Source organism: Oncorhynchus masou, chromosome 4, assembly GCF_036934945.1.
Source record: "Oncorhynchus masou masou isolate Uvic2021 chromosome 4, UVic_Omas_1.1, whole genome shotgun sequence".
Taxonomy (NCBI): Eukaryota; Metazoa; Chordata; class Actinopteri; order Salmoniformes; family Salmonidae; genus Oncorhynchus; species Oncorhynchus masou.
This window is the reverse complement of record NC_088215.1, coordinates 1,045,624-1,065,704: the sequence shown is the minus strand read 5'-3', so window position 1 is coordinate 1,065,704 and position 20,081 is coordinate 1,045,624. Positions and strand designations below refer to the sequence as shown.

Below are 20,081 nucleotides of genomic sequence, written 5' to 3'. Positions count from 1 at the left end.
AGCTGTTAGATTAATGACGGAGAACTAATTAGGTCTCAATACAGTGTTCGATACTGATACTGCATTCGCGACTGTTTGACTTGGCAGTGCGACACACATTTTTAATTGTTTGCAAGGGTGCCAGGGCAAAAAATGGACCTGGCCACGTTAGTTTTCGGCTCACAATTTATCATGTTTTATTCAAACAGTAATGTGCAATTTATCAAAAACATTCCTTCTTTCCGAAGAGGAAACATCAGCATGGGAACACCCATGTCTGTGTGTGTGCAGTGCACGTAGGGCCTATGTCTACCACTGTGTAGCCACTAATGATAGCCTAACCGTCTTAGAGTAGATGGAAATGCAATTAAAAGATAACTACAAGGTAGCCATTACTACCTGGCAGGATCGTGATTATTTGCTTCAATCCCGTGGCCAATTGTTTTGAAAACTCTTTCATAAGTGTGCTACAGACATAGGCACCGTGTCCCCTAAAGTAAATTGAATTAAATTGCCAAAACAATATAGCCTAATTAGCCCCTCCTGTCTATACAAAAACAATTCAAAATATGCTACTAGATCAAAAAGCAGGATTTGGCCACAGATGATCATTGGCTTCTTAAAAAACAATAAAGCTGTGGACTGTTTAAATTGCATTTCCTACAGTCGGAATGGCCCGCAATTTGAGCAGTGCATGCGACAAATATCCTGGTTTTAATGTCTATGCAAATACCACATAGATTGTTGAGTTGAGACTGTCAGTGAAAAGTAGAGGCCCAGCCAGGCATATCGCAATATTTCATCATAGTTTGTAAGCAGATGTTGTTGTTTTTTCACATTTATTTAACCAGGTAAGCCAGTTGAGAACAAGTTCTAATTTACAACTGCAACCTGGCCAAGATAAAGCAAAGCAGTTCGACACAAACAACAACACAGAGTTACACATGGAATAAACAAACGTACAGTCAATAACACAACAGAAAAAATCTATATACAGTGTGTGCAAATGAGGTAAGATTCAGGAGGTAAGGCAATAAGTGGTGGCGGAGTAATCACAATTTAGCAATTAAACACTGGAGTGATAGATGTGCAGAAGATGAATGTGCAAGTAGAAATACTAGAAATAAGAAATAACTAGAAATAAGTGCAAAGGAGCAAAAAAATAAATAACAATATGGGGATGAGGTAGTTGGACGGGCTATTTACAGATGGGCTATGTACAGGTGCAATGATCTGTGAGCTGCTCTGACAGCTGATGCTTAAAGTTAGTGAGGGAGATATGAGTATCCAGCTTCAGTCATTTTTGCAGTTCGTTTCTGTCATTGTCAGCAGAGACCTGTAAGATCTATTGCTGTGAAGAGAAGACAATGAAAAGACTCTAATCTGGTGTTTTATAGTTATCAAAATTCTCAACTTAATTGTTTGAACAGTGTTGCCTATTTTATTGGCACCAGTGGAGAGCATATTCACTCTTTATCATTGTTGTGCCCGTTGAAAGTTGGTTTTTGGACAATCATTTCCTCCTCCAGGTTAAATCGATGTCATATTGTAGGCAATTTTTTTCTCCCTTTTTCATAGGGTGATTATATGGATCAGACATGCACCTTTACCTTTATTTGTCAGCAGAGTAGGCTACCCTGTAATTTTTGTCATATTAAAAAAGATTCCGCTAATGTCTCGAGTCATATAAAGTGAAGTAGAATTGCATAAAATGTTTATAAAAGGCCAAGAAACGTATTTGATATAGCCTACTGTAGGCCAACTTTACGCCACTATGCGCTCAGCCATGCATTGGACAGTACTCTTTGCGAACAGTGATTGAGTTATATTATAAGCCTAAATGATGACTATCCAATCTACTCATCACATTCGGAATAGTAGGCTATCTTACATGATGATACATGGAATGCTTTATTATAAAAGTGCATTTTTATGGTGAAAATGCATCTTCCCCAAACTTGAAACTCACACACCTCCAATGGCGACAGAAACAGTCTGACTGGTGCGCATGTGATTTAAATGGTAACTACACCAAGCAAATCAAATTTCTCTGTTTTTTGGGGGTCCACTGATGCGGTTTAAGCGTTGTTGTGGACTTAGAACATCCAATGTTGTTGTTTTTCTATTAAAAAAGTGGGATTATGAGATTGAAAACCTTTTTATTTTCTTTAACTGTGAGAAATCAGTCCTTTGCGGGTTTTTTATTAGTTTACTTTTTTACTTTTTTTTCTGTCCTCTAGAGCATGGTTTTCAAATCAGTGGTTCTTTAAACATTCAACCTACAGCTCCCCCTCTAGTACCAGGGTCAGTGCACTCTCAAATGTTGTTTTTTTTGCTATCATTGTAAGCCTGCAACACACACACTATACATTTATTACACATGAGTGTGAGTTTGTTACAACCCGCCTCGTGGGAAGTGACAAAGAGCTCTTATAGGACCAGAGCACAAATAATTATAATCCATAATTTTGCTCTTTATTTCACCATATTAAAACCTTATTTGTTCATGGAAAATTGTGAATAACTCACCACAGATTAATGAGAAGGGTGTGCTTGAAAGGATGCACACAACTCTGCAATGTTGGGTTATATTGGAGAGAGTCTTAGTTTTGAATCATTTTCCACACAGTCTGTGCCTGTATTTAAGCTACTGAGGACCGAGAATCCACTCTCACATACAGTTGAAGTCGGAAGTTTACATACACCTTAGCCAAATACATTTAAACTCAGTTTTTCACAATTCCTGATATTTAATCATAGTAAAAATTCCCTGTCTTAGGTCAGATAGGATCACCACTTTATTTTAAGAATGTTGAATGTCAGAATAATAGTACATTTATTTTTTCTTTCATCATATTCCCAGTCGGTCAGAAGTTTATACACTCAATTAGTATTTGGTAGCATTGCCTTTAAATTGTTTAACTTGGGTCAAACGTTTCGGTTAGCCTTCCACAAGCTTCCCACAATAAGTTGGGTGAATTTTGGCCCATTTCTCCTGACAGAGCTGGTGTAACTGAGTCAGGTTTGTAGGCCTCCTTGCTCGCACACGCTTTTTCAGTTCTGCCCACACATTTTTAATAATGGAGTGATGGCCACTCCAATACCTTGACTTGTTTGTCCTTAAGCCATTTTGCCACAACTTTGGAAGTATGCTTGGGGTCATTGTCCATTTGGAAGACCCATTTGCGACCAAGATTTAACTTCCTGACTGATGTCTTGAGATGTTGCTTCAATATATCCACATCATTTTCCTCATGATGCCATCTATTTTGTGAAGTGCACCAGTCGCTCCTGCAGCAAAGCATCCCCAGAACATGATACTGCCACCCCCCATGGTTCACGGTTGGGATGGTGTTCTTCGGCTTGCAAGCCTCCCCCTTTTTCCTTCAAACATAACGATGGCCAAACAGTTCTATTTTTGTTTCAGAGGACATTTCTCCAAAAAGTACAATCTTTGTCCCCATTTGCAGGGATCATTGTCCATTTGCAAACCGTTTTCTGGCTTTTTTCTGGCGGTTTTGGAACAGTGGCTTCTTCATTGCCTATTGGCCTTTCAGGTTATGTCGATATAGGACTCGTTTTACTGTGGATATAGATATCTTTCCTCCAGTATCTTCACAAGGTCATTTGCTGCTGTTCTGGGATTGATTTGCACTTTTCGCACCAAAGTAAGTTCATCTCTAGGAGACAGAACGCGTCTCCTTCCTGAGCTGTATGACGGCTGCGTGGTCCCATGGTGTTTATACTTGCATACAATTTTTTTGTACAGATGAACGTGGTACCTTCAGGCATTTGGAAATTGCTCCCAAGGATGAACCAGACTTGTGGAGGTCCACAATTTTTTTTCTGAGGTCTTGGCTGATTTCTCTAGATTTTCCCATGATGTCAAGCAAAGAGGCACTGAGTTTGAAGGTAGGCCTTGAAATACATCCACAGGTACACCTCCAATTGCCTCAAATTATGTCAATTAGCCTATCAGAAGCTTCTAAAGCCATGAGATAATTTTATGACATTTTCCAAGCTGTTTCAAGTCAGCCAATTTAGTGTATGTAAACTTCTGACCCACTGGAATTGTGATACAGTGAGTTATAAGTTAAATAATCTGGAGGTCGACTGATTAAGATTTTCAACGCCGATACCGATTATTGGAGAATCAAAAACGCCGATACCAATTAATACATTTTTATTTATTTATTTGTATTAATGACAATTACAACAATACTGAATGAACTCTTATTTTAACTTAATATAATACATCAATAAAATCAATTTAGCCTCAAGTAAATAATGAAACATGTTCAATTTGGTTTAAATAATGCAAAAACAAAGTGTTGGAGAAGAAAGTAAAAGTGCAATATGTGCTATGTAAGAAAGCTAACGTTCCAGTTCCTTGCTCAGAACATGAGAACATATGAAAGCTGGTGGTTCCTTTTAACATGAGTCTTCAATATTCCCAGGTAAGAAGTTTTAGGTTGAAGTTATTATAGGAATTATAGGACTATTTCCCTCTATACAATTTGTATTTCATTAACCTTTGACTATTAGATGTTCTTATAGGCACTTTAGTATTGCCAGTGTAACAGTATAGCTTCCGTGCCTCTCCTCGCCCCTCCCTGGGCTCGAACCAGCAACACAACGAAAACAGCCACCATCGAAGAAGCATTACCCATGCAGAGCAAGGCGAACAACTACTAGAAGGCTAGTGATGTTTGAAACGCTATTAGCGTGCGCTAACTAGCTAGACATTTCACTTCGGTTACACCAGCCTCATCTCGGGAGTTGATAGGCTTGAAGTCATAAACAGCGCAATGCTTGACGCACAACGAAGAGCTGCTAGCAAAACGCACGGAAGTGCTGTTTGAATTTATGTTTACACGCCTGCTTCTGCCTACCACCGCTCAGTCAGTTACTTAGATACTTGTATGCTTGTATGCTCAGTCAGATTATATGCAACGCAGGACACGCTAGATAATATCTAGTAATATCAACCATGTGTAGTAAACTAGTGATTATGATTGATTGTTTTTTATAAGATAAGTTTAATGCTAGCAAGCAACTTACCTTGGCTTACTGCATTCGCGTAACAGGCAGTCTCCTTGTGGAGTGCAACGAGAGAGAGGAAGGTCGTTATTGCGTTGAACTAGTTAACTGTAAGGTTGCAAGATTGGACCCCCAGCTGACATGGTGGAAATCTGTCGTTCTGCCCCTGAACGAGGCAGTTAACCCACCGTTCCTAGGCCGTCATTGAAAATAAGTATGTGTTCTTAACTGACTTGCCTGGTTCAATAAAGGTGTATATATAAAATAGTATATATAGTGGGACCAATACGTATTTAGTCAGCCACCAATTGTGCAAGTTCTCCCACTTAAAAAGATGAGACAGGCCTGTAATTTTCATCGTAGGTACACTTCAACTATGACAGACAAAATGAGAAAAAAATTCCAGAAAATCACATTGTAGGATTTTTAATGAATTTACTTGTAAATTATGGTGGAAAATAAGTATTTGGTCAATAACAAAAGTTTATCTCAATCCTTTGTTATATACCCTTTGTTGGCAATGACAGAGGTCAAACGTTTTCTGTAAGTCTTCACAAGGTTTTCACACACTGTTGCTGGTATTTTGGCCCATTCCTCCATGCAGATCTCCTCTAGAGCAATGATGTTTTGGGGCTGTTGCTGGGCAACACGGACTTTCAACTCCCTCCAAAGATTTTCTATGGGGTTGAGATCTGGAGACTGGCTAGGCCACTCCAGGACCTTGAAATGCTTCTTACGAAGCCACTCATTTGTTGCCCGGGCAGTGTGTTTGGGATCATTGTCATGCTGAAAGACCCAGCCACCTTTCATCTTCAATGCCCTTGCTGATGGTAGGCTTTGTTACTTTGGTCCCAGCTCTCTGCAGGTCATTCACTAGGTCCCCCCGTGTGGTTCTGGGATTTTTGCTCACCGTTCTTGTGATCATTTTGACCCCACGGGGTGACATCTTGTATGGAGCCCCAGATCGAGGGAGATTATCAGTGGTCTTGTATGTCTTCCATTTCCTAATAATTGCTCCCACAGTTGATTTATTCAAACCAAGCTGCTTACCTATTGCAGATTCAGTCTTCCCAGCCTGGTGCAGGTCTACAATTTTGTTTTTGGTGTCCTTTGACAGCTCTTGGTCTTGGCCATAGTGGAGTTTGGAGTGTGACTGTTTGAGGTTGTGGACAGGTGTCTTTTATACTGATAACAAGTTCAAACAGGTGCCATTAATACAGGTCACGAGTGCAGGACAGAGGAGCCTCTTAAAGAAGAAGTTACAGGTCTGTGAGAGCCAGAAATCTTGCTTGTTTGTAGGTGACCAAATACTTATTTTCCACCATAATTTGCAAATAAAATCATTAAAAATCCTACAATGTGATTTTCTGGATTTTCTTTTCCTAATTTTGTCTGTCATAGTTGAAGTGTACCTATGATGAAAATTACAGGCCTCTCATCTTTTTAAGTAGGAGAACTTGCACAATTGGTGGCTGACTAAATACTTTTTTGCCCCACTGTAAATATATATATTTTTTTCCCCACTGAATGTATATTTTTATATATTTTTTTTTTCAATCGGCGCCCAAAAATGCCGGCCATTCCGATTAATCGGTCGACCTCTACTGTAAACTTGTCCTAACCAACTTGCCAAAACTGTAGTTTGTTCACAAGAAATTTGTGAAGTGGTTGAAAAAGGAGTTTAATGACTCCAACCTAAGTGTATGTTAACTTCCGACATCTTCAAAATTGAGGCAATGATTAAGAAGTTGGAGCTCTTCACTGTCTGCATTAACAAGGACAACACACAGGTCTTTCCATCATTGTATGGTTTTTGTATGCAAATGAACTCAAGCTGACGACCAATGTCAAATGTGATTTAGCAAATCACCTGAGTGAGTTGGGTCTGCAATTATGCAGGTACTTTCCCGAAATGGATAACACAAACAACTGGATTCGTTATCCCTTTCATGCCCTGCCTCTAGTCCACTTACCGATATCTGAACAAGAGGGACTCATCAAAATTGCAACAAGCGGTTATGTGAAAATGTAATTTAATCAGAGGCCACTGCCAGATTTCTGGATTGGGCTGCGCTCAGAGTATCCTGCCTTGGAAAATTGCGCTGTTAAGACACTGATGCCCATTGCAACCACGTACCTATGTGAGAGTGGATTCTCGGCCCTCACTAGCATGAATACTAAATACATGCACAGACTGTGTGGGAAATGATTTAAGACTGAGACTCTCTCCAATACAACCCAACATTGCAGAGTTGTCCACATCCTTTCAAGCACACCCTTCTCATTAACCTGTGGTGAGTTAATCACAATTTTTAATGAACAAATAAGGTTTAATATATAAGATGGCAAAATAAAGAGCAAAATGATTGATTATAATTATTTGTGCCCTGGTCCTATAAGAGCTCTTTGTCACTTCCCACAGGCCGGGTTTTGACAAAAACTCACACTCGTTCTTATGTTTAATAAATGTGTGTGCGCGTGTGTGTGTGTGTGTGTGTGTGTGTGTGTGGCAGGCTTACAATGATGGCAAAAAAACAACATTTGAGAGTGCGCTGATCCTGGTGCTAGAGGGGGTACGCAGGTGGAGGTTGAACGTTTGAAGGGGTACGGGACTATAAACCGTTTGGGAACCACTGATCTAAATGAATGAAACTAAACTAAATCCCTTCCCTGTCTCCCCTGTTGACCACAGATTGTGCAGCCTGACCCTCAAGAAGCTGATTGTCCTCAAAGAATTGGACCGAGAGCTTAGCTCTGTGGTGATAGCTGTCAAAATACAGGTGAGTCCAGGTTAAGAAGATTATGACGATTTAAGTGATGTGCTTCGGATTGTATTAGTATCAAATGGAGTGTCCCTAAAAACACAGGAACTTGGATTGCTGTTGACCATTGAAGTCTTGTGTAATGGGATGGTTTGGTAACAACTGTGGAAATAACTAATAATAATAATAATAATAATATTAATAACTAATATAACACATATGGAAATAACTAACAAAAAGCTAATGGCCAACAAAAGCTCATGGTCAACATCGGAAATATTTTTCACTTCTCTGTGGTCCTCCTTACAAGCTATTTCTAAAGCCATTGCATATATTTTCTACATCCTTTATTTCATGCATCTTGGCAGAAGTGCGACTTAGCTATATACTTTTCCTTTCACACCTGACAACCTCCCCAGATTCTCTCCTTCCACTAAGCTCAATAGTCTGAGGACTGCCCAAGCGGTTACCAAGGTGACAGCTTGTTCGATAGGAACAGAGAGAAAATAAAATATATTACAGTTATGTCCGACCGTTACTTGGGGCACTCTGCATTCTAAAGTAGTCGCTTTGGCCCGCGGTACTGCCCAGGGCTCGCATATTGCTCAGGGTACTGTGCAGTCTGAGAGAAAGAGCATTGTCTGGTTGAACTGTGTTCTTTCTGTTTTCTCTAATTACTGGTGGTAAATTCACTGGTCATTTGCACTATGCACTTCATGAGTATTGAAAGGTAGATTATCAAAAATCTGTGCAATAATTCTATATACTGTACATGGCAAGCTTACCTTTCAGATACACACAGAGATCTGACATTTACTATATTGGTGGGATTGATTTGTCAATACATAAATAAATTGCACATTAATCTAAGAGGGGCCCAAACAGGTCCGAACATTTTTGACAAGGTCACTGGTGTTGTGAAGGAAGACACACCTCAAGAGATTTTAAGCTTGTCAGCATGACAGTTACAGGTGGTAGAAAACCTGACCTGAAAACCTTAGGTGGCTGTTCCCCATCAGACCCTGAAGTGTCCGTCAATATTGCCCACCGCTGCTCTGTCCTCAAGTAACTCTGTACTTCTGAGAACACCATTCAGGTCTACTCCTTTCTTCCTGTGTTGATTGTGATGGCGAGCTAGCGCCTGGCTCGACTTGTCAGAAAAGGGACTTAAATGGCCACATCTGATCCTCTGATGACAGCATGTTGAGCAGCAACACAAAAGAACCAAAAGTTACGGCGTACGCAGGAGTTAAGACGGGCCTCGACTGCTCTTTATTCCCCTTTGACAGGAGGAAAAAGAGTGTGAAAAATGTTTGTTCTTGGTCACTCTGTATCTCTAGCAACTGAACTCAGAAGATTGTAGCGGTTTTGTTCCGTATTTTAATACATACTTGTTTTTGGACCTTTCAGTTTTTTGAACGCCTTCCGAAATTCGTTAATTTTATTGTCATTGAGCTAGCCAATAGCTTTGTTTGCAGACGTGTCTGAAGCCGACACCTATCTACTCACTTAGTTGTCAGGACCCATGGGGCTACTCTTGGAAGCCACATGTCTTTTCGTCCTGCTCTAGTATCAGTTTGCATGAATTTCTTGAAGTAGCTTGCACATCTTTTTACAGAGTTTTATTTTCCTCACAAACTTTCCTTCTCCCTTTCATCTCTAAAGACTGAATGTATTGTGATGCTTCATCGCCGATAGCTGTCTGCTGGTCCATTTTGGTACAGCTGTGTGTGACTGCTCATTAGACATTAGATAGTGACTGCTGCTGTTGTCTTGTTAGCAATAAGCCTGTTGCATTTACAGTCAATTAATTTGGATGTGAAGCTCGCCTCCCACGAGAACTAAACAGTCTGCATGGAGAGTTAGTGAAGCACTATAACTGACCGTGATAGAAAGCAAATACGCTTTTCCCCCTATTTTTTTCTGCATGTCATTAGCCGTGTCCGAATTCTGGCTTGCCTACTACTTACTTAAACTGCATACATATTAATCGTATTATGTACTATTTAGCACATACTGTTTAGTAAAAAGTATGCTGTGGTATGCCACGGCCACAAGTGCACCTGGGAACTTGGAAACAAAATGAGCTCAGACTGGGGGAAATCGTGATGTTGGTGATCTTAAGCTCTAGTAGGATGCCGAGTTTCATCTGAGTTGGATGACTGTTAAAAAATATTTTTCCCAGTCAGAGCATGTTTTTTTCAGATATTTCTGTTGTCTTGAATTCACCAACAGTTATGGCTTCGCATATGGACCGGAAAGGACCGTCTGTAGATCCACCCAGTGCTCTTTCACTACAGCGGAGTGCGGAGTGTTGTTAGCTGAGTAGCATTTGGAAAAATGTATTTGGAGTAGGGATGCACGATATATCGGTGAACATATCAGATTCGGACAATATTAGCTAAAAATGCCGACATCGGCCTGATGTCTAGTTTAACGCCGATGTGCAAAACCGATGTCAAAGCTAACGTGCATACCTATATAATGTAGGTACATAACATAATGACACCACGTAAAATGTAGCGCTACACGTGCAACACAGCATTCCTAACCTAGCCCACTATGTCTGCTATGTGGATCGAGTGGTCAACAAATCGAGCAGTCATTTGAAAGAGTAAGAACATTTCAACGAGACAACTCAAAGGAGAAATCCATGAAACTTCTTATGGATCAAATCCCGTTAGTGGGATCGATTTGACAACATCCGGTGAAATGGCAGAGCGCCAAATTCAAATTTAAATTATTCAAAATAAAATAAAAACACGTGCAATACACCAAAATAAAGCCTAACTTCTTGTTAATCCAGCCACATTTTCAGATTTCAAAAAGGCTTTACGGCGAAAGCAAACCATGCGATTATCTGAGGACTGCCTCTTTCGGCGGTCGTCGTCGCTGGCCTATGAGCTGCCATCGATTCCCTTTCCATTTGTTTCTGTTTATTGGGTTTAATTGGGTACACCTGTTTTGAGTTAGTGTTGTTTGTAGGCTATTTAAGGGCACTAGGCCCGCTGGGTATTTGTGCGGGCTTGTTCGCTGTTATTTTGGTGTTGGTGTATAGTGTTATCTCATTATTTTGCGGACAGTTTTAGTCCTGTGTATTTTGGACGGGTGGTTTCATACGCCCTAGTGTTGGCATGTCCATGTCTCCGCTGTTGTTGGAATAAATGGATTCACGTACGATATTACCTGCTCTCTGCGTTTGACTCCTCCACCGCACCATTTATAGAAGTCGTAACAGAAGCCCGCACCACCTATGGAGTCAGCAGGAGCAGCGACCACCCCTCTCCCAACCATGGAAAAGCGTGTACATCATCATACAGCTGTCCTCCATCGGATCGGTTCAGCGATGGACCAGATGCTGGAGAGGATGGAGCAATGGGAGAGGAGTGGTCTACCAACATCTACCCCAGCTCCCCCACAGACGACGCCACCTACTCCACCTACGTCGTCCTCTGGGTCCAGCACATTGCGTCCCCCTCCCGGGGGAGTACGATGGAGCGGCGGCTGGGTGCCATGGATTTTTGCTCCAGCTCGTGCTCTACCTGGCTACCGTGCGTCCGGCTCCTTCGGGTGAGGAGAGTGTGAGCCTCCTCGTCTCCTGTTTGACGGGTAGGGCCCTGGACTGGGCCAACGCTGTCTGGAACAGCCCAGCCTCGGCTCGGGACCACTACCAGGAGTTCAGGAGCGACTGTTCCACCTCAGACAGGAGACGAGGAGTGCGCAGGACTTCGCGTTGGAGTTCAGGACCCTGGCTGCTGGTGCTGGGTGGAATGACAGGGCCCTGATGGACCATTACCGCTGCAGTCTCCCGGAGGACGTCGGCCGGGAGCTAGCTTGTCGGGACACAACACTCTCCCTTGATGAACTGATAGACATGTCGATTCGACTGGACAACCTGCTAGCTGCCCGCGGGCGTTCAGAAGGGGTCCTGTCAATTCCACCTTCCAGCCCTCCCGCTCCAACTCCGATGGAGTTGGGAGGAGCTGCATCTAGTGAGACCGAAGGAGGAGGCTCTCTGGGTCTCTACACTTCAGACCGGTGCTGGAGGAGTCCCTCTGGGTTTCGAGCTGGCAGGCGGAACACTTCTCGGCCACCCCAGGTGAGTAGGCACCAAACTCACCCAGAGCTCCCTGTTGGTCACATGTTTTTGTTTATTTTTTCCCTGCATTTTTTTCCCTCTCTTCAGCATAAGGCACTAGTCGATTCAGGCACAGCTGGGAGTTTTATGGATCGCGGACTCGCCTGTAAGTTGTGTATTCCGTTAGTGCAGATAGACCCACCGGTCCCCGCGCACTGGCTATCGCTTTTAGTAAGAAAAAAGTGACCAAATTACCACCCCTTCGACGGTGGGAATGCGTGATAAACCTCCAGGAGAACGCTGCACTTCCCCGGAGTCACATGTACCCACTGTCACAGGAGGAGACGTTGGCTATGGAGACATATGTCATGGAAGCTCTGAGACAGGGGTACATTCGGCCCTCCATGTCACCCGTCTCCTCGAGTTTCTTTTTTGTGAGGAAAAAGGAGGGAGGTTTGCGTCCATGCATTGATTATCAAGTTCTCAATTCGATCACAGTGGGATTTAGTTATCCGCTATCTCTCATCGCTATGGCGGTGGAATCATTCCACGGAGCACGTTTCTTCACAAAACTGGACCTCAGGAGCGCGTATAATCTGGTGCGTATTCGGGGAGGAGACGAGTGGAAAACCGCGTTTAGTACCACATCAGGCCACTACCTCGTCATGCCGTATGGGTTGAAGAAAAGAATGCTCCAGCCGTCTTCCAATCCTTTGTAGATGAGATTCTCAGGGACTTGCACGGGTAGGGTGTGGTAGTCTATATTGATGACATCTTGATTTATTCTGCCATACGCGCCGTGCATGTCTCCCTGGTGCGCAAGGTCCTTGGGCGACTGCTGTAGCATGACCTATATGTCAAGGCTGAGAAATGTGTGTTCTCCAAACAAGCCGTTTCCTTCCTGGGTTATCGCATTTCCAGCTCGGGGGTGGTGATGGAGTGTGACCGCGTTAACGCCGTGCGTAATTGGCCGACTCCGACCACGGTAAAGGAGGTGCAGCGGTTTTTAGGGTTTGCAAATTACTACCGGAGGTTTATCCGGGGTTTTGGCCAAGTAGCGGAGCCCATTACCTCACTGCTGAAGGGGGGGGCGGTGCGTTTGCGGTGGTCGGCAGAGGCCTGTTGAAGGCGCTGTTCACTGAAGCTCCCGTGTTGGCGCATCCGGACCCTTTGTTAGCATTCATAGTGGAGGTGGATGCGTCCGAGGCTGGGGTTGGAGCCGTGCTGTCTCAGTGCCTCGGCCACGCCACCGAAAATCCGTCCCTGCTCTTTCTTTTCTAAGAAGCTGGGTCCGGCGGAGCGGAACGGAACTATGATGTGGGGGACCGGGAGTTACTAGCTATGGTAAAGGCCCTGAAGGTGTGGAGACACTGGCTAGAGGGGGCTAAACACCCTTTCCTCATCTGGACTGACCACCGCAATCTGGAGTATATTCGAGCAGCGAGGAGACTGAATCCGCGTCAGGCTAGGTGGGCCATGTTCTTTACACGCTTTAGATTTACGATCTCTTATAGACCAGGTTCCTTTAACACTAAGGCCGACGCGCTGTCCCGTCTCTATGACACCGAGGACCGGTCCATCGATCCCACTCCCATCCTTCCAGCCTCTCGGCTGGTGGCCCCGGTGGTATGGGAGGTGGACGTGGACATCGGGCGGGCGTTGAGGGTTGAACCTGCGCCTACACAGTGTCCGACTGGTCGTAGGTACGTGCCGCTTGGTGTCCGTGATAAATTGATTCGGTGGGCTCACACACTACTGTCTTCGGGTCATTCGGGGATTGATAGGACAGTGCGGGGTCTTAGGGGGAAATACTGGTGGCCCACCTTAGTTAAGGATGTGAAGCTCTATGTCTCTTCCTGTTCGGTATGCGCTCAGAGTATGGCTCCTAGGCATCTGCCTAGAGGGAAGTTACAACCCCTCTCGGTTCCACAACGGCCATGGTCCCATCTCTCTGTAGATTTCCTTACTGATCTTCCCCCATCTCAGGGGAACACTACCGTTCTGGTCATTGTGGATCGGTTCTCTAAGTCCTGCCATCTCCTCCCATTGCCTGGTCTCCCTACGGGCCTACAGACTGCAGAGGCTCTATTTACCCAAGTCTTCCGGCACTACGGGTTCCAGAGGACATCGTATCTGATCGGGGTCCCCAGTTCACATCCCGGGTTTGGAAAGCGTTTATGCAGCGTCTGGGGGTCTCGGTCAGCCTTACCTCTGGTTATCACCCCGGAAGTAATGGGCAGGTGGAGAGAGTAAAACAGGAAGTGGGTAGGTTTCTGAGGTCGTATTACCAGGACCGGCCAGGAGAATGGGCGAGGTACGTCCCGTGGGCAGAGTTGGCCCAGAACTCACTTCGTCATTCATCCACGAACATGTCGCCATTCGAATGCGTACTGGGCTACCAGCCGGTCCTGGCTCCGTGGCATCAGAGTCAGACCGAAGCTCCTGCGGTGGAGGAGTGGGTACAGCGCTCTAGAGAGACCTGGCGGGCAGTCCAGGATTCTTTCAGGCAGGCCAGTAAACGGCAGAAAAGAAACGCTGACCGCCACCCCAGTGAGGCCCCGGTGTTCGCACCAGGGACAGGGTCTGGCTCTCGACCCGAAACCTGCCCCTCCGCCTGCCCTGCCGGAAGCTGGGGCCGCAGTGTGTGGGGCCATTTAAAGTCCTGAGGAGGATAAACGAGGTGTGTTATAGATTGCAACTTTCCTCTTACTATCGCATTAACCCCTCGTTTCATGTGTCTCTCCTCAGGCCGGTGGTAGCTGGTCCCCTACAAGACGGTGAGGTACCGGAGGTCCCTCCACCCCCTCTGGACATCGAGGGGTCCCCGGCGTACACAGTACGAGCTATTCTGGACTCGAGACGCCGGGTGAGGGGCCTGCAGTACCTCGTGGACTGGGAGGGGTACGGTCCGGAGGAGAGGTGCTGGGTACCGGGGAGGGACCTTTTAGATCCTTCCCCCTTGAGGGATTTCCACCGCCTCCACCTGGATCGCCCCGCGCCTCGTCCCCCGGGTCGTCCTCGAGGCCGGGGTCGGAGCACTGCGGGAGCCGCGCGTCAGGGGGGGTACTGTCACGAATCTCGCCGAAGATGGTGCCTCTTCCTGTTCGGGCGGCGCTCGGCGGACGTCGTCGCCGGCCTATTAGCTGCCATCGATTCAGTTTCTGTTTATTGGGTTTAATTGGGTACACCTGTTTTGAGTTAGTGTTGTTTGTAGGCTATTTAAGGGCACGAGGCCCGCTGGGTATTTGTGCGGGCTTGTTCTCTGTTATTTTGGTGTTGGTGTATAAGTGTTATCACATTATTTTCCGGACAGTTTTAGTCCTGTGTATTTTGGATGGGTGGTTTCATACGCCCTAGTGTTGGCATGTCCATGTCTCCGCTGTCATTGGAATAAATAGATTCACGTACGATATTACCTGTTCTCTGCGTTTGACTCCTCCACCGCACCAAGGACAGCACAAATAGTCCTTTTTTTTCGATTAATTCCGCCGTTATATTCGCCCAACATGACGACAAATGATCTAATAAGTTACCTGTAAACTTGGTCCAAACATTTCAAACAACTTTCCTAATCCAATTTTAGATTATTTACGTTTTAAAATACCTATCAAATTTAAGACGAAATAAACTGTGTTCAATTGCGGATAAAATGAAAGTGGAGCGAGCTCCAGGTCGCGCGCCCCAAACAAAACAGTCCCCTTGGCTCGACACACAGAAAGGAAAGGGCTACTTCTTCATTACTCAAAAGAAAAACATCAACCAAGTTCTAAAGACTGTTGACATCTAGTGGAAGCCATAGGAACTGCAACCAGATGCCTCAGAAATCTAGATTCCCATAGAAAACTAATTGAAAACACAGTGAGCTAAAACAAAAAAAGTCCTGGATGGTTTGTTATCGGGGTTTCGCCTGCCAAATAAGTTCTGTTATACTCAGACATTATTTTAACAGTTTTAGAATCTTTAGAGTGTTTTCTATCCAAATCTACCAATTATATGCATATCCTAGCTTCTAGGCCTGAGTAGAAGACAGTTTACTTTGGGCACACTTTTCATCCAGACGTCAGAATAACGCCCCATATCCCAAAGACGTTAACGGCTAGATAATTTAATTAATTGACCCTGACAATAAACCGTTCTCTGTCGTGGGTGATGTTGGCTTTTGCTGACTGGTCTAACACCAGTACACACTACCAAGTGCGCTATTTTTCAGATGTTGCCCTACTGCAGTGACACAGTGATGGCGTCACTGCAATTAGCTTCACAACTGACATGTGGACCAGCGATATCAGCCCCATGAGCATGCTGAGTCTGACAGCACAGTGGGTCGTCGAGGATTTCGTACTGAGGAAAGTCATATTACATGCTCATGAATATGCTGGTTGTCATACCGCTGCTGCCATTTCAATGGTATTTGAGAAGATGTTTGAAACACTTGCCTGCTCCAGTCGAACAACTGACTCAAAAAATAAGCTCATCAACTGTGCCTGCAGCAGATGTGATACACTCTGTCATGGCATTGAAACGCCTGCTCAACAAAACTGCCGACACAGGCTGTGAACAAGCGATTTGGTGGCATTCTCTTTACTTGGTCACCACCATGCCGATGCCAGTGCAGCATGAGTGAAGGATGCTTTGTTGCAAAATAGGAAGCTAATTCTAGATTTAACTTTGGATTGGAGATGCTTGATGTGAGTCTGGAAGGAGAGTTTACAGTCTAACCATATGTAGTGAGTAGTGATGTTGGACAGGTGGGCAGGTGCATGCTGCGATCGGTTGAAGAGCATGCATTTAGTTTTACTTGTATTTAAGAGCAATTGGAGGCCACGGAATGAGAGTTGCATGAAATTGAAGCTCGCCTGGAGGGTTGTTAACACAGTGTCCAAAGAAGGGCCAGAAGTATACAGAATGGTGTCGTCTGCGTAGAGGTGGATCAGAGACTCACCAGCAGCAAGAGCGACATCATTGATGTATACAGAGAAGAGAGTCGGCCCAAGAATTGAACCCTGTGGTACCCCCATAGAGACTGCCAGAGGCCCGGACAACAGGCCCTCCGATTTGACACTCTGAACTCTATCAGAGAAATAGTTGGTGAACCAGGCTAGGCAATCATTTGAGAAACCAAGGCTATCGAGTCTGCCGATGAGGATGTGGTGATTGACAGAGTCGAAAGCCTTGGCCAGGTCAATGAATACGTCTGCACAGTATTGTTTCTTATCGATGGCGGTTAAGATAGCGTTTAGGACCTTGAGCGGGGCTGAGTTGCACCCACGACCAGCTCTGAAACCAGATTGCATAGCAGAGAAGGTATGGTGGGATTTGAAATGGTCGGTAATCTGTTTGTTGACTTGGCTTTCAAAGACCTTAGAAAGTCAGGGTAGGATAGATATAGGTCTGTAGGAGTTTTGGTCAAGAGTGTCCCCCCCTTTGAAGGGAAGGACCGAAGCTGCTTTCCAATCTTTGGGAATCTCAGACGACACGAAAGAACAGGCTAGTAATATGGGTGGCAACAATTCTGGCAGATAATTTTAGAAAGATAGGGTCCAAATTGTCTAGCCCAGCTGATTTGTAGGAGTCCAGATTTTGAAGCTCTTTCAGAACATCAGCTGACTGGATTTGGGAGAAGGAGAAATGGGGAAGGCTTGGGTAAGTTGCTGTGCGGGGTGCAGTGCTGTTGACCAGGGTGGGGTAGCCAGGTGGAAAGCATGGCCAGCCATAGAAAAATGCTTATTGAAATTCAATTATAGTGGATTTATCAGTGGTGACTGTTTTCTATCCTCAGTGCAGTGGGCAGCTGGGAGGAGGTGTTCTTATTCTCCATGGACTTTACAGTGTCCCAGAACACTTTTGAGTTAGTGTTGCAGGATGCAAATTTCTGCTTGAAAAAGCTAGCCTTGGCTTTTCTAACTGCCTGTGTATATTGGTTTGCTAGCTTCCCTGAAAAGTTGCATATCACGGGGGCTGTTCGATGTTAATGCAGAACGCCATAGGATGTTTTTGTGTTGGTTAAGAACCAAGGGCTATATCTGTTCCTGGTTATACATTTCTTGAATGGGGCATGCTTATTTAAGATGTTGAGGAAAGCATTTTTTTTAAATAACCAGGCATCCTCTACTGACGGGATGAGATCAATATCCTTCCAGGATACCCTGGCCAGGTCGATTAGAAAGGCCTGCTCGCTGAATTGTTTCAGGGAGCGTTTGACAGTGATGAGTGGAGGTCGTTTGACCCCTGACCCATTACGGATGCAGGCAATGAGGCAGTGATCGCTGAGATCTTGGTTGAAATGTTGAAAGTATGACAGTAGATGTACTGATTTTTTTATTTTTTTTATTATTTCAAACAAGAAACACTTTTTTAAATGAGAACAGAAATCCACTTTGGGTTTATGAAAAGGACATCCTCAAAAATGGTACAAAATGATAATAAATGAATATCTATAAATAAAATATATACAAAATACATAAATCTACTGCTTAATCAAATCAAAGCTTCTTGGTCCCGTACAGACTTGCAAATGTTATTGCAGGTGCTGCCAAATGCTTGTGTTTCTAGCTTCAACAGTGCAGTAATACTTTGCAAAACAAAACAATACACACATAATCCAAAAAGTAAAAAAGAAAGAAATTAAGAAATATCAGAACGAGCAATGTCAGAGTCCGAAAATGCACATACCATAAAATGTTATATTTTGCGTCATGCGCGATCGTGTTGTTTCCCGATATTCATTGATTTCAGTAGCGCAACCCCATATCTAAACCAAGCAATAAAGAAAGCTTTGTAGTGAATTCCCATAAAAAACAGTTTCAATAGCCAGTTATTGCAGGATATCAAAGGATTTGCACATAAATTGCATAAATTGCACATAAATTGTATAATGTAGTATTTTTGCATGTATAATCGATATGAAATTACCAATATTAAGATACTAGCTAAATGTTTTGTGAAAGACACCCTGTTTTTGTCTTTTTGTGATGTATTGTTTTGTATTTCTGTGCATCTTGGGACAGAATAAAAGTTAAATGAAAGACGAGTGTTCACTAAAATAGGTTTCAGTAAAAAATAAAGAGAAGAGAAAATTAACTAAATAAATTACATTTAAAAAAGATGCATGGGAAAAATGTAATCTAACACAATCTCATTAAATTAACAGAAATTACACATCTTCATTTTCTTTCTCTTCAGAACACCAGTCATTCAAGGGTTTTTCTATATTTTTACTATTTTCTACATTGTAGAATAATAGTGAAGACATCAAAACTATGAAATAACACATGTGGAATCATGTAGTAACCAACACAAAATGTTAAACAAATTAAAATATATTTTATTTGATATTCTTCAAATAGCCACCTTGATGACAGCTTTTGCACACTCTTGGCGTTCTTCATATATTCATTGATTTTGGTAGCGCATCCCCATATCTAATTGATCAGCTGTTGTCAAAACCAGAATTAGTATAACATCCAGGCATTTAAAGTATTCTTGATTTTCGAAATGTCACATACCATAAAATGTACTTTTTTAGGATTCAAGTATGGGTATTCAGACACGGCCACTGATACACGATGAAAGCAAGCTTGTATTGGGTGAGATGATAGAGCATGCTCGGAAAGAAATGACATTGCCAACAGCAGCACCAGATATATTGAAATGAGCGAGATGCTCTCTCACGGTCACACACAGTATCTGTGCACGTGTTTGCATCACACTGTTCACAGCGTGACAGCGAGGGCACCAAAGAAATGCCTTGTGCTTCAGTGCTCTAAGTTGTTGCGGAAATTGATCCATTATGTTGTTTGCTTTCTGTATCTACATCATAATGCTGAGTCTTCCTTTAAATTGGCTGGATCAGTAGGTTACTGAGGTAACATGCAACTCCAAGACCCTGTCCAGAAACAACCCCTAAGCCCTAGGCATCATTGGCAAATGCTCCTTCTTTGACACAGGGATGTGTGAGTTTTAGAATTGAGTTTCCATACACGTTTCTCAGGGGAAGGAGCATTGCAAAGTCAAAGTTTTACCACCAAATGTCTTTGTTTCAGTCACCGTTACATCCCTAACTCTCTCTCTGCCTCTCTTTACATTTTCCTCCACAGGGCTCCAAGCGCATCTTGAGGTCCAACGAGTATGTCCTTCCTCCAGATGGACTGATGGAGACTGACCTTGAGCTGACCTTCTCACTCCAGGTTAACACAGCTTTCAAAACTATTATATCATAGTAT

At 43.7% G+C, this 20,081-nt stretch overlaps 1 protein-coding gene across 4 annotated transcripts in view; it reads left to right on the top strand.

Moving 5' to 3' along the window:
- Window positions 1-20,081, top strand: part of si:ch211-126j24.1 (phosphofurin acidic cluster sorting protein 2) — a 104,245-nt gene that overhangs the window by 33,017 nt on the left and 51,147 nt on the right. For all 4 annotated transcript variants that reach the window (XM_064947054.1, XM_064947041.1, XM_064947047.1 and 1 more), the window contains exons 2-3: window positions 7,712-7,799; window positions 19,956-20,045. In XM_064947054.1, the coding sequence (XP_064803126.1) occupies window positions 7,712-7,799; window positions 19,956-20,045 (178 nt within the window). The remainder of the gene's footprint in view (window positions 1-7,711; window positions 7,800-19,955; window positions 20,046-20,081) is intronic.